The following is a 13,112-nucleotide window of genomic DNA, read 5'->3' on the forward strand; positions in this document are numbered from 1 at the left end:
ATCAAATCTAATCAGATTTGAACATTCTTCAGTTGAATTAATTTGAATCAATATCAAATCACATTGATTCTAATTCACCAGAATCAAACTGAATTAACTGAAACAAAAGAGTCAAATCAGATTGAACTGAATGAGACAATTGTTGCTGATTGTGACTTAACGGGACTGATGTGTACCATGATCAAACCATCCAAAAATTTCTTCCTACACAAGAAACTATACTCAGTGAGCGTTTACAGAAAAGGGGGAGTCATAAACATGAGGCAAGTGAGTCAGACAGTGTTCCAGAGCTTTTAATGCCATTCACAACGTTCTGATTAGACACCAATTTTCCTCCCTTTGCTCCGCGTTCATGAGCTTTTGATGTTCATGAGAATTGTGCTCCATGCATAATTCTGTGTTCCTTTTTTCTTTATTTCCCTTTTCACACATGCTTCTCCTTGGCTAAATGAACAGCAAGTGGTTTTATGTAACATACTAGTACATGTGATCTGGAGGTTCTCCTGCAGCAATTTCCTGTGTTTCCCTGCAGTGATGTGTTCTCACACTATATTCATGCACTTTGTGTGATATAGCGGCTAACTGTGTGTGTATGTGTGCATGTATGTGTGTGTATGGTGGTTTACAGGGAAGGGTGTCATGTGTACAATGTTATCACAGGACACATGTCTGTTTTGTCCATTAGGTTAGTGACATGAGTGAGTGATAGCTGCAGTGTGTCAGTGGATAGGGATGATATGTTGTTATCGGTCAATAAACTGAGATCACTGATGTGTGTGTCATGTCCGTGAGAGCCGTGATGCTTTTTAAAAGGGCAAACTGCACAGCTTAATCAGGGCACACTCTTTACCCTGTGAGACTGCATGATGACCCAGGAGATCTCCTATCTCATTAGAAAGTGTATGTGTATTTATGTGTGTGTGTGTGTGTGTGTGTGTGTGTGTGTGTGTGTGTGTGTGTGAAAACATTGGTGGCTGTGTATTATTACAGAGCTGTGGCGTTACGTAGTGCGTTACTCAAGGGAGTGAGACTTGAGAGGTCTCCTAAAGTACTGTGCAATAATTGGAATAGCTTTATCTTTAGTCTCATCAATTAATGTGCAATTTTCCATTTAATTACCAACTCGCTCCCAAAATTTGCAATTAAAATGAGGAGAGATAACAGTGAAGATGCCTTTTGGCTGATAGCACTTGGAATGAGAACACAGGCTTAGTGTGTAATCAGTATACAAATCACACATACACACAACATCCTCAATTTGTATGATTTGGATGAGGTTCATAAAATATGCAACCCTGAGCCAGAATCTAATTTGGGCTGGAAGAGTCTTCACGTTCCTCCAAAGTCCTACATAAAACAGTTAGAGTACATACAAGGGTTCCGATAGTGGTTGCCTTAAATCCATGTGTGTGTGTGTGTGTGTGTGTGTGTGTTTGAGTGACTATGAGAAAGACATCCATAAATAGGTAGTAGTTTGTGTTGGCCTGCTCTGTTCTTTTCCACACATGGTGACCAGGATGAGAACAAACTGGAAGGCAGACGGAGAGGAAGAGTGCAAGAGAGAGAGAGAGAGGGAAGAAAGAAAGACAGTCTTAATGCTGTTTCTGCACTGTTGTATAAGAAGAGACAGATTTGTCTAGCAGATTTGCCTTGACTCACAGGTCTGCTTTCTTGAACATTCCCACTCCCTTGTGCATGACTTTTTTTTTTTTAAGATATGAATTATCTCTGCCTCAGCTGGATCATGTACTTGCTCTGTTCTTTGACAGTAATTGAAGAGACAGACAGCCAAAGGCAGTTCCTGAGTTACAGAGTGCCAATAAACCTGTCTCATGGGAGGTCCTCACAGAAGCAAAACTATATAGGTCATAATTTATATGGCAGTGTATTGTTTTAAAGTAATTACAGCTACCCTGCTCAATGTAGGAGGTTATGTTTTTATAATTCATATAATTTGTCAACTCTTCTGTCATCATCTTTCTGACAACCATTCTCATACATGACAACATCGAAGTATATAAAACGTTGATTTTATATATATATATATATATATATATATATATATATATATATTTTTTTTTTTTCAATGACCGGGAGTTGGCCTAGTGGTTAGCGTGTCCGCCTCTCGATCGGGAGATCGTGAGTCCTACTCACGGTCGGGTCATACCAAAGACCATCATAAAAATGGTACCTACTGCCTTCTGGCAAGGCATGCTGCAATACAGATGCGAGTGGGGAGTCAAACTCTTGTGGTTACCAGAGGACTAGCCCCCCACTGTAACCCTAGCTATGTAATAGGCGAGAGGCCGAGGGCTACGGAAATGGAGATAGGCGCTGCCCTATGTGCCACATGGCATGGGAAGGACTTTGATTATATATATATATATATATATATATATATATATTCAGTGGTGTGCAAAGGTCTTAGGCACATGTAAAGAAATGCTGTAGACCAAAAATGGCTTAAAAATAATGAAATGAAATGTTTCAACATTAAAAAAATACTATAAACAGCAGTAAGCCGTAATAAATAAAACATAGTCAGTATTTGGTGTGAGACAACCCTTTGCTTTAAAAAAAATAGTAGTCTCAGGTACAATGAGTGCAGTTTTATAAGGAAATGAGCTGTAGGTTTTACTGAGTATCTTGCAGAACGAGCAACAGTTCTTCTGGACACTTTGACTGTCACACTTGCTTCTTAATTTTGCATCAAAACACAGCAGCCTTCATTATGTTTTCTTTTTGAATCTGAAAAGTGGTCTCTTATGTAATATGCTGCTCAGATACAAACTTTTTTTTCTGTAACATTTAATTTTGTGCTGGAAAACGAACATTTGGAGCTCTAAAATATTATTGTACTGACTCGATAATGTAGAAGTCATAAAATAGAAATCTATAACAAAGTTTGTATGAAAAAAATAGGGTGCCTAAGACTTTTACACAGTACTATATCTCATTATCTGTAGCCGCTTTATCCTGTTCTACAGGGTCGCAGGCAAGCTGGAGCCTATCCCAGCTGACTATGGGCGAAAGGCAGGGTACACCCTGGACAAGTCGCCAGGTCATCACAGGGCTGATACATAGATCGTCGGCTACGGGGCTCGAACCTGGACCTTCTTGTTGTGAGGCGACAGCGCTAACCACTACACCACCGTGCCACCCATATGTGTGTGTGTGTATATAAAACAGTTACTCCACGAAGTCAAGTCGTAGATGAGCTGATAGCTGATGAGGTGCATAGTGCTAAGTTGGCTATAAGCCATGTACAACGAGATTGAGTGGAATAACTGTTTACCGTATGTCTACATTCACTGGATTTTGAGAAACAGAGCATTTTTATTTTTAGTTTTTGCAAATTTGATAAATAAAAACTTTATACAAAATGTCTGACAAAATAATTTCCGCTTAGAATGGAAACAAACCAGCGAAATTACAGTAGCAATTTGTGAAAAATGCGATAATAATAATCCTTGAAAAATAAAAAAGATACCTTCTTACCATCAAATATTTTTATTCCATATTTTGTTGCTTATTTTATGTGTTTTTGGGGGGTTTTGTTTTCAAGTAGAGTTTTTATTTCGTCCTTGGTTGGTTCAGTAACACCGTCCGCCATTTTCTTCTTCTTCTTTAGGGTTTTTTCACGGTTGGCAAACCAACTTAAAGGTCCATTCCCGCCACCGACTGGGCTGGAGTGTGTAATAGGAGATATTTGGGGGGGGGACCTATATTTTTTGATTTAGCTCTTTCTGTTTATTTTAAATAGTTGATGACAAAGTGATATATCTAACTTGATGCACGGCACCATTTTGTTTTTCTCTACTCATGGTATATGAGCTGATATCCTAGCAGTAGAGTAGCCAATCAGAGTGCGCATCTTTCTGTCACATTGTTTATTTCCTTGTTTATTTTTACATTCATATCTCTGTCTGATTCTGTCAAGCCACCTGCTCAGGTGATCCTTTGAGCCTTGGGTTTTATTTTGCATCAATCACAAACCCAGTTGCTGCTTTATTTTAGATTTGGAAATTGTGCACTCTAATTTCTTGATGCACACAATTGATCCTGCAGCTCCACAAGACAATGTGTTTAGGCACTCCTTCTCAAACTAGGTGTGGATCCAAGTAAACTTTAAAACTAGAGAATACTTTTCCATTAGTTATTTATTGTGTAAATGCTCCGAGCACCAGCCCTGTGCATTGATGGTGCATGTGTTTAGAGGTCTGGATGTGATTAAGGACTGTGTGTTTATTTGTACGACACTAAACTCTATTTGATGAGTGAAGGAAGACACTTTGTTATATGGAAAAATCAATATGGCATATAGAGTCCTTCAAAAGGAGTGGTCCATGTAATGTTTACATGACAATCAGTATAAATATACAGCCAATTATGGATCTATAAAAGAGAGATTTATGGAATTTCCTATGTAAGACTGTACAGAAGTAACTTAAAGAAGTAGTCCATCTGTTTTTCTGTGGAATCACAGAATGTATAACAAAATCCAAGAAAACACTAATCTGCTAATAGCTGGTCACATGGTCAAGACAACATGGGATATACTCAGATTTTCTCTGTAGTCTTCATGATATCATCTGCACATTTCAGTTCAGTGCTAATTTGATTTGACATCACATAATTCATAACATGCATAATATAACTGACAGCTTTATGCTTATATCAATAATAATTTGACATCATCTAAGTTGTCCTCCAGCTCACACAAGCATGCGTGTGTAGTGAGAGATTTAGGGCATATGAGGCACTGTGTTGATCTCAGAATGGGTGTATCATGTCAGGGGCTGGGGGATCATACAGGGCACCGTGGGCCCAATTATCTATAACAGGGATGTTGCAGCATCCAGCATCCCCTGAGCCTGTCCTGCCACACCCTGCAGCAAATACTCCTACGACAACACAGCTAATGAGCTCCTGATTGGTTTGTTGCTGCTATGTTTACCTCCAGAAAACGCACACTAGAGTTAAAGGTCTAAAATAGATGAGTTTTTTTTTCTGGATTAACAAGATCACAGAATAAATAGGTTGTTTAGTAGCTACAATATAGGTTAAAACAAACAAACAAACAAACAAACAAAAAAAAACCCCGCCTACTGTAAGTCTGTTATATTGATCTCAAAACTTTTGCAGCCTGGGGCCCTTTAACTATAAAATAAATTACACAGGCCCACTCAGTCCACTCATTTCATTAATATTATGGCTATTTATGACACTCATATAGCTTTTTATTCGTGAACTTTCACTGAGGATTGGATTAAAACCACTGGATTAAAGTGACCAGTCAAATCAGCTTATAACTAGAAGAAATTTATAATACATATGACTTATATTTGTGTAGATTGTGATTTTCACCATTTTAACAAATCACAGACCTCCTGGCTATGATTAACACACTCATGGTGGTCCCCAGACCCCACTTTGAAAGCCACTGATCTAAAGGGAATAACTTAATACCAGTCAGTTGGCATGTAATTAAGCTCTGAAAAACAAAATATATGTACTGCAGAGCAGGGCTTCTCAAAGTTAAGCATGCAGAGATCCCTTTAACCAGGAAAAAAAAGTGTCACCGTCAACAGACATTTATTTTACAGACACAATCCTTACTTAATTGCATATGATAATATTGCAGCTGTTTATTGGACTCTGAGAGCCTTTTATTTTGGAAAATTCCACGAACAGCTTGAAGACTCAAGATTCAACAGTTTTATTTAACACATACTGGTACAACATTACAGGTACATGTATGTATGTATGTATGTATGTATCTTTATATAAAACAACTTTGATAAAGGCGAGTTGTGATGTGATGTGTTCCATCCCTGAATTTAAACAAAATCATGGACCCATGGTGGATCCCAATTTGTATATATCAGACAGACACAACTTTTATCTTCTTATTTAGAATCTACTTTCTTATATGCACCAAGGCCAATGTTCAGTTTCAGACTATTTGTGTAAGGTACAGTCAGAGAGAGAAAGAGAGAGCTCTTTCATAAGTACAGCAGCACCTGGTGGTGGCTCCTGAATCCTGACTGCATTGGACATGTTTCAGATAAATATCCCGTTGAACTGACTTTTTGTTCCAACAATGACTGGCTTCTAAATCCAGTTTCAGGTCTAGTAGTTTATTACCAATTATTTGACTTTTTTTTTTTGAATGAAAGCATTCACTTATTATTGCTTGTTGATGTGATACTGATCTGGGGTTGATTTGTTTCTTGCAGGGTCTCCATGTGAAGCTCTCCCATGATGCAACATGTGCCTCCAGCACCAGCACTGACAATGATGGCCACACAGAGCGTCCCTCCACCATCTTATCAAGAGAGCCAACAGGTCAGTCATCAAACACTACTACAACTACTACTACTACTAATAATAATAATAGGGCGGCACGGTGGTGTAGTGGTTAGCACTGTCGCCTCACAGCAAGAAGGTCCTGGGTTCAAGCCCAGCGGCCGACAGGGGACTTTCTGTGTGGAGTTTGCATGTTCTCTGCATGGGTTTGCTCTGGTTTCCCCCACAGTCCAAAGACATGCCAGTTAGGTTAATTGGTGGCTTTAAATTGACTGTAGGTGTGAATGGTTGTTTGTGTGTCTATGTGTATCCTGCGATGACCTGGCGACTTGTCCAGGGTGTACCCGGCCTCTTGCCCCGTTAAGCTGGGCATACACTGTGCGATTTTTTCAATCGCGGTATTCAGCTGCTGCTCACACTGTACGAGTGAATCGCAGGGGTAAACAGTACGCAGCTTACGATTCTTGTTCTCACACTATACGATCTGATGCTTGGATCTGATGCTCAGGATTTCAAACAGGTTTGATTTTCATCCGATCGATCGGGAGGAGGTCGTGAGGTGTTAATCGCTTGTCGTTACCCCATGTGTACTACACGATCCGAGACGCACGATTGAGCCAAAACTCGGCCCGATCTCCAAAATAGTCACACGAGTGAAAATCGTGTCAAAATCGGGCCAAAAATCACACAGTGTATGCCCAGCTTTAGCTGGGATAGGCTCCAGCTTGCCTGTGACCCTGTACAGGATAATTGGCTACAGATAATGGATGGATAATAATAATAATAATATACAGTAGTCAATGAGCAAAATGAAAATATTGTATGATCATTATTATAAATTACGCTACTTTACTACTTTATGAAAGACATAGTCTGTACTTTGTTTAGAGTGAATGAGCGACTCATTTGATCACAATCTAGATTCTAATAGATGCGCCAGTAAATAGTAAAAATAGTCAATATAATTTTTAATGTATTCTAAATGCATTTTGTTTCTATCTTTATTTTAACTGATGCTCCAACTTATTTTGTCTACTAAAAGCTTGGCTAACATTTGACTTAAATGTAATGATCATGAAGCTACATAATATCAATGTAATATTCTTATAACCACTAATATAAACTTAGATACACTTATAAAGCCTTATTACAATAGCAACTGTCATAAAATGCTACTTTTATTAGTTCCTAAAGGAAAACTGCACAGTGAGAAGGGATAAGGGATAATGATCAGGTTTCATTGTTCGTGAAAAAAACATTTTTTGACTCATCATTGTCTATGTTCAAAATCATATTGATGACAAATACAACATAGATATAGTGAAGACAGTAGACACCAGACCCAAAGTAGTTAGTTAATGAACTATAAGATAAAAAGTAGTGTTGCTGATTGAGGACGGTGGTTTTAGCATGAAATTTTTGGAAGCTGATATGTTTGAGCATAGTGTACAGATGAGGAGGTCAGACAGCTGGACAGACTAACGGACTAAAGCACTACTGCACTGGTCACTTTAGGTAGACATGATTCAAACCATCAAACAAAGTGAAACTTTTCTATGAAACAAGTTTAAACCAAAAATGTCAACTCAAAGATTAGCTAGAAGGGCACTCAGTAGAGTGCATACCTCCGCTAAGCCACATATTATCCAGATGTTTGCTATGTTTACATACATATCTGGATTTGCATCAGCGTCTAATCAATTGTTCCTTGGCACATGGCTCACCTTTCCTCAAAATTTCATCAACATCCGTTCACTACTTTTTGAGTTATGTTGGGAACAGACATACAAACAAACAAAGAAAAAAATGGAGGAGAAGATATAACCTCCTCCAACAAAGTTGGCGGCGGTAATCATAAAATAAATCTTGTGCACAACTGAAGGTCACATGTTAATTATAAATACTGACATGCAAATAATTTTAGGATTTTAGGTGAATTTATAACACTTTTATGAGCTTTATGAAATATTTTAGTTGACTTATGTTCAGACTTCATGAAGACTTTTCTCTGTTGTGAAAAATATCCATAACATTATTTTCTAAAAGCATAAATATGAAACTATTTTTAATTAAAGGCTAAAGCACATTGAGCTGCAATGTCAGTTCTCATGATGTCATAACATAGTCATACTCATATCACAACCATAACAAAAATTATGACATGGGGGCTTTAGCAACTTGACATCAAAAGGGACAACAACAGTCTTCATAAATATTGATGTGGCCTTATATTATATAGAAAATTTAAGGCATTTTTTGAATTAAAGGAATGAAGTCGTCCAGGCCTAAGAGCAACAAAAACGTCCTTCCCATGCCATCAAGGCACATCGGGTGGCGCCGATCTCCGTTTCAGTAGCCCTCAGTCTCTCGCCTATTACCTAGCTAGGGTTACGGGGGGGGCTGGTCCTCTGGTAACCATGAGAGTTTGATTCCCTACTCACATCTGTACTGCAGCATGCCTTGCCAGATGGCAGCAGGTACCATTTTTATGATGGTCCTTGGTGTGACCCGATCACAAGTGGCACTCACGATCTCCCAATTGAGAGGTGGACATGCTAACCACTAGGCGAACTCTTTGAGCATCGGCCTTAATTACACTGTTACAAAAAATCATGGGCTTGTGGAACAGACCAAACAAACAAACAAACAAAAAAAACAAAGCCTGTGACACTGGTCATGCAAAATTGGTCCTGCTCTCTGGGTGGGAGAGATGACATACTCTCTCCCGTGTCAATCAGAGTGACACTTGACAGTCATGTGCATCGTGTAGGCATTTTTCTTTCACTTTCCTTCAACTGTGTTCAATGTAGAAGATGAGCAGCAGTTTGAAAAGATGTGGTGAGTGGTTTCAACTCTCTTGGAGGAGACGCATGCTAGCCTTCATCCTCCCTAGTTGTGTGCTGTTGTGTGATAGGAGTAAGCTAGATAGTGGGCGGGAACTGGCAAATAAACAAATTGGGAGAAAAATGGAGTAAAAAATCTTTAAAAGTCAAAACCCTAAGCTTTACATAAGCATTAAAATACACAGGGGAAATTTCAGTTTCCAGAAACTTTGGATCAGCCTTACTTGGCTATTTTCAAACCACAAACATTACTTTGCTTTGCTTTTTTTGGTGTTAGCCTTTAAAAAGAATACATCTGTGTCTATAAGCTTTGATCTGCTTCCAAGGTTAGGTCAATAATTCTCATCCAGAGTGTTTGGCAGGCTGAGCTCATTTCAGAGCTATAGTGCTAACACTGTTGGACACAAATGAGTAGGAAAAAGAGATCCTCCATCCTGCGACATCACCTGCGTCAATCTCAGGTCCTGGAGGGCCACAGCCCTGCACAAATTAGTGCTTTTCTATTCAAACACACTCAATGAGGGCCCTGGGTAATTAGCTGATGAGTTGAATTGAGTGTGTTAAATGAGGTAGAATGCAAGACTTTGTACAGATGTGGCTCCAGGACTCAAAACTGACATCATATACAGGTAAAGAGCCTGTAGTCAGGGACAACCTTTACTATATCAGGTCATCACCTACCTTGTTCCTAGCATGTGTGAATGGAGAAAACTTCATCGCTGCACCTCCTTCTGCTCTTCCCTGTCTAACTAGTGCATCTCTACACCCTGAGGATTAGTGCTGGGGGAGAGTGGAACGCAGCACTCTGATGGAGACATGCAAATGAGAGCTAGTTAAGTGTGAAGAAGCTAATTTATTTCCCATTTGAGGCTAGGATTAAGTCTTCCAGCACCCAGGAAACCCCTCCCGTTCTGCTCAAATCAATCCACCCACCCACCAAAGCCCATATAAAACCCATGCAGTAGGGCTGGGGGGAGGGGGTGTTGCGTTCAGAACCTCATCAGGAAGAGGAGAAAAAGAAAGTGGGCAGGAAGGAAGTGGAGTGAGAGGAGGATGAGAACATTGTAAACAAGCAAAGTAACTCCTGACAAACAGATGTCTTTCTGCATTCGACAACAGGTTTGACAACAGGCAGGAAAGGGCAAGGACTTTCGTACTGCAGATTTATGTGGTGACTAAGAAGGGAAAAGTAGTTTTTAATGTAAAGTTTGACCTACATTAAAATTTAGGGGTCGAGTGTTGAAATTACCTTCTACGATTTAATTAGACCATATGCCGCTGTCAGTGATGTTATATTGTCCATACAGGACACAGAGGCAGAAACATTAGCTCTCTGAATAAGTGTGCGCATTGAGAAGCGTTTTATTCTAGTTTATGCCTTGAGCCTTTCAGAGAGAAAAAAATAAGATGGAACATCTGTTTTCTTCCTTTCTTCTTAGAAATGATGGCAAACCAGATTACTGTGCCTGTATTCCCTCTTGTACTGGATAAAGAGTCTTAATCCATTTGAAATGATCAAAACTGATGCGGCCCCAAAACCTAATCTGATAAAATGACAGTAACTGGCAGTGATCCAGTAAGAGCATGCGCAGTACGTATTTCTGTAATATTTAGAGCAAGGGAGAAAAACTGGCTTAGGTTTTCTGGTGTAAATGTGGAAATGTAGGACTAATGCTGCTGTATTTAGCTTGAGGTGCTGTGTTGTGTCTCTTACCACAGATGACAGGCACTGCACAACAAAACACTAAGGCCCAGCAGGTCCACATCTCAGCGGCGTCGGGTGCAGGGGCTGCCCCGCTCAGCGTGACTCTTGACCCGCAGGCCCAGCTGGAGTCAGACAAAAGGGCTGTTTACAGGTGAAATCAAACTGTTGTTATATTGAGAGTCATGATGGTTAATGGAAAGCTGGAATATAATGTTCACCGTAATGATAGCAGTTGTATGAAAGTCATATAATACTTTTCTGGTAAATGCATCCATCTTTGTCAATGAACATTGATCAGTACAGTTTACCAGATCATTCTATTGCTTATGAGGTGAATTTCAACTGCAAGTAAAACATGGACTTCTCCCTCCTACCAAGCAGAACTAATTAAAGTGAGACGAGCTTAGCAACTATTACTGTTTGACGTAACTCAGAAGTGAGAAGTCAGAATGAATCATATAACAGATAATGTACACCGAGCCAGCCACTATAGTGAAATAAACCCAAACAGGGTGATGCAGGATGCTGACAAGAAGTGGAGGGGTCTTGAATGACCCTGAAGGGGTTTATTTCATAACAGTGACCGGCTCGCTGTACATTATTCCGCTTATTACATACTACGTAAGTATTACATAGCTACTTACTATAAAAAAAGAATGATCTCACTGATTTAAAAGTGATTTTATTGCTTCCACTAATGGCATGGTCCATAGCAACAGTCTGTTATACAGAAATATCAGACCGTACAATGCTGTAATTAACAGATCAGCCAATTAAGCCATGTAATAATTAAAATTAAGTCAGTTTTGACCTCTGTGTATTTGAACTACAAAGTGGAGAAAAACATGGATGCTTGGATGTTTGTATTTTATTAGCAACAATCTATCCAGCTAACTGAGACGTAGCTTTGAGTGATGTACAGTGCCTTGCAAAAGTATTCATCCCCCTTGGTGTTTGTCCTGTTTTGTCGTATTACAAGCTGGAATTAAAATTGATTTTTTTGGGGTTAGCACCATTTGATTTGCACAACATGCCTACCACTTTAAACGTGCAAATTGTTGTTTTATTGTGACACAAACAATAATTAAGATGAAAAAAATACCCCAGAAAACTGGAGTGTGCATAGGTAATCACTAGAGGTGTGACGATTCAGTTTTTTCACAATTCAATTTGAATCACAATTTTGACCTTCCGATTCGATTTGAATCACAATTCACATTTTTTTTGTCCTCTGTTGTATAACTGATGCAAATCATTGTCAATATTCTGTTAACTTTCGGACTAGAAATGTAGAGCAATAAAAAACAAACAAGTAGTGTTGCCTTTGTAGTCTTTATTCAGACTCCAGTCACTCTATTGACTTTGAATGTAACTATGAATGTATTACAGTTCAGTCATTTTTGGCACATTTTAATTTTCAAACCACAAAACACAAAGAAACAAAAAGGCAATGAAAACTTCATGACTTTTTTGCCTCAATCTTTGACAACACAAGAATACTGTCACTTGTGTTAAAGTGAATACCACCTCTTGAGACACAACATTCATTGTCCAGAGAGTACATAAGGCACTGAGATTGTAAGAAATGCCGCCAAACTGGGCTTTTAAAAGCCGTTGGCTTCAGGAATTCCGAGTCGTCCGCCATGTTGTTCACAAAGCAACGCGTGATCTCGCGATATTGCTATAGCAACCACAAGCATGACTGCGCCCATGTACAGCTCCGGATACCGAATCAAATTTTTAATATCAAAATTATGCTGTTTGTTGAAATTTGTTATGCATCTAGGGTTATCGAGATGAAATTAGGTATTATTAGTGAATCATCATATATAGAGCCGCTGCTCCTCCACATCGAGAGGAATCAGCTGAGGTGGCTCGGGCATCTCTTTCGGATGCCTCCTAGACGCCTCCCTGGGGAGGTGTTCCAGGCATGTCCCCCTGGGAGGAGGCCCTGGGGAAGACCCAGGACACGCTGGAGGGACTATGTCTCTCGGCTGGCCTGGGAACGCCTCGGTGTTCTTCCCGAGGAGCTGGCCGAGGTGTCTGGGGAAAGGGAAGTTTGGGCTTCCATGCTCAAACTACTGCCTCCGTGACCCGGCCCCGGATAAAGCAGATGAAGACGAGACGAGATTAGTGAATCATCAGTGAATTGTGATTCATTAAATTTTAATCGATTTTTGAATCGCAAATTGAAATGGATCGATAGATTGGGGATCAATTAATCGTCACACCTCTCGTATTCACCCCCTTTCGTA

At 39.5% G+C, this 13,112-nt stretch overlaps 1 protein-coding gene across 2 annotated transcripts in view; it reads left to right on the forward strand.

Annotated features, from left to right (window-relative positions):
- pknox2 (pbx/knotted 1 homeobox 2) overlaps window positions 1–13,112 on the forward strand; it is a 161,771-nt gene that overhangs the window by 94,546 nt on the left and 54,113 nt on the right. For both annotated transcript variants that reach the window (XM_060909706.1, XM_060909708.1), the window contains exons 3-4: window positions 6,240–6,348; window positions 10,872–11,008. In XM_060909706.1, coding sequence (XP_060765689.1) covers window positions 6,262–6,348; window positions 10,872–11,008 — 224 coding nt within the window. In that variant the 5' untranslated portion in view covers window positions 6,240–6,261. The remainder of the gene's footprint in view (window positions 1–6,239; window positions 6,349–10,871; window positions 11,009–13,112) is intronic.

The sequence above is a fragment of the Neoarius graeffei genome, chromosome 25 (assembly GCF_027579695.1).
Source record: "Neoarius graeffei isolate fNeoGra1 chromosome 25, fNeoGra1.pri, whole genome shotgun sequence".
In the NCBI taxonomy this organism is placed as follows: domain Eukaryota; kingdom Metazoa; phylum Chordata; class Actinopteri; order Siluriformes; family Ariidae; genus Neoarius; species Neoarius graeffei.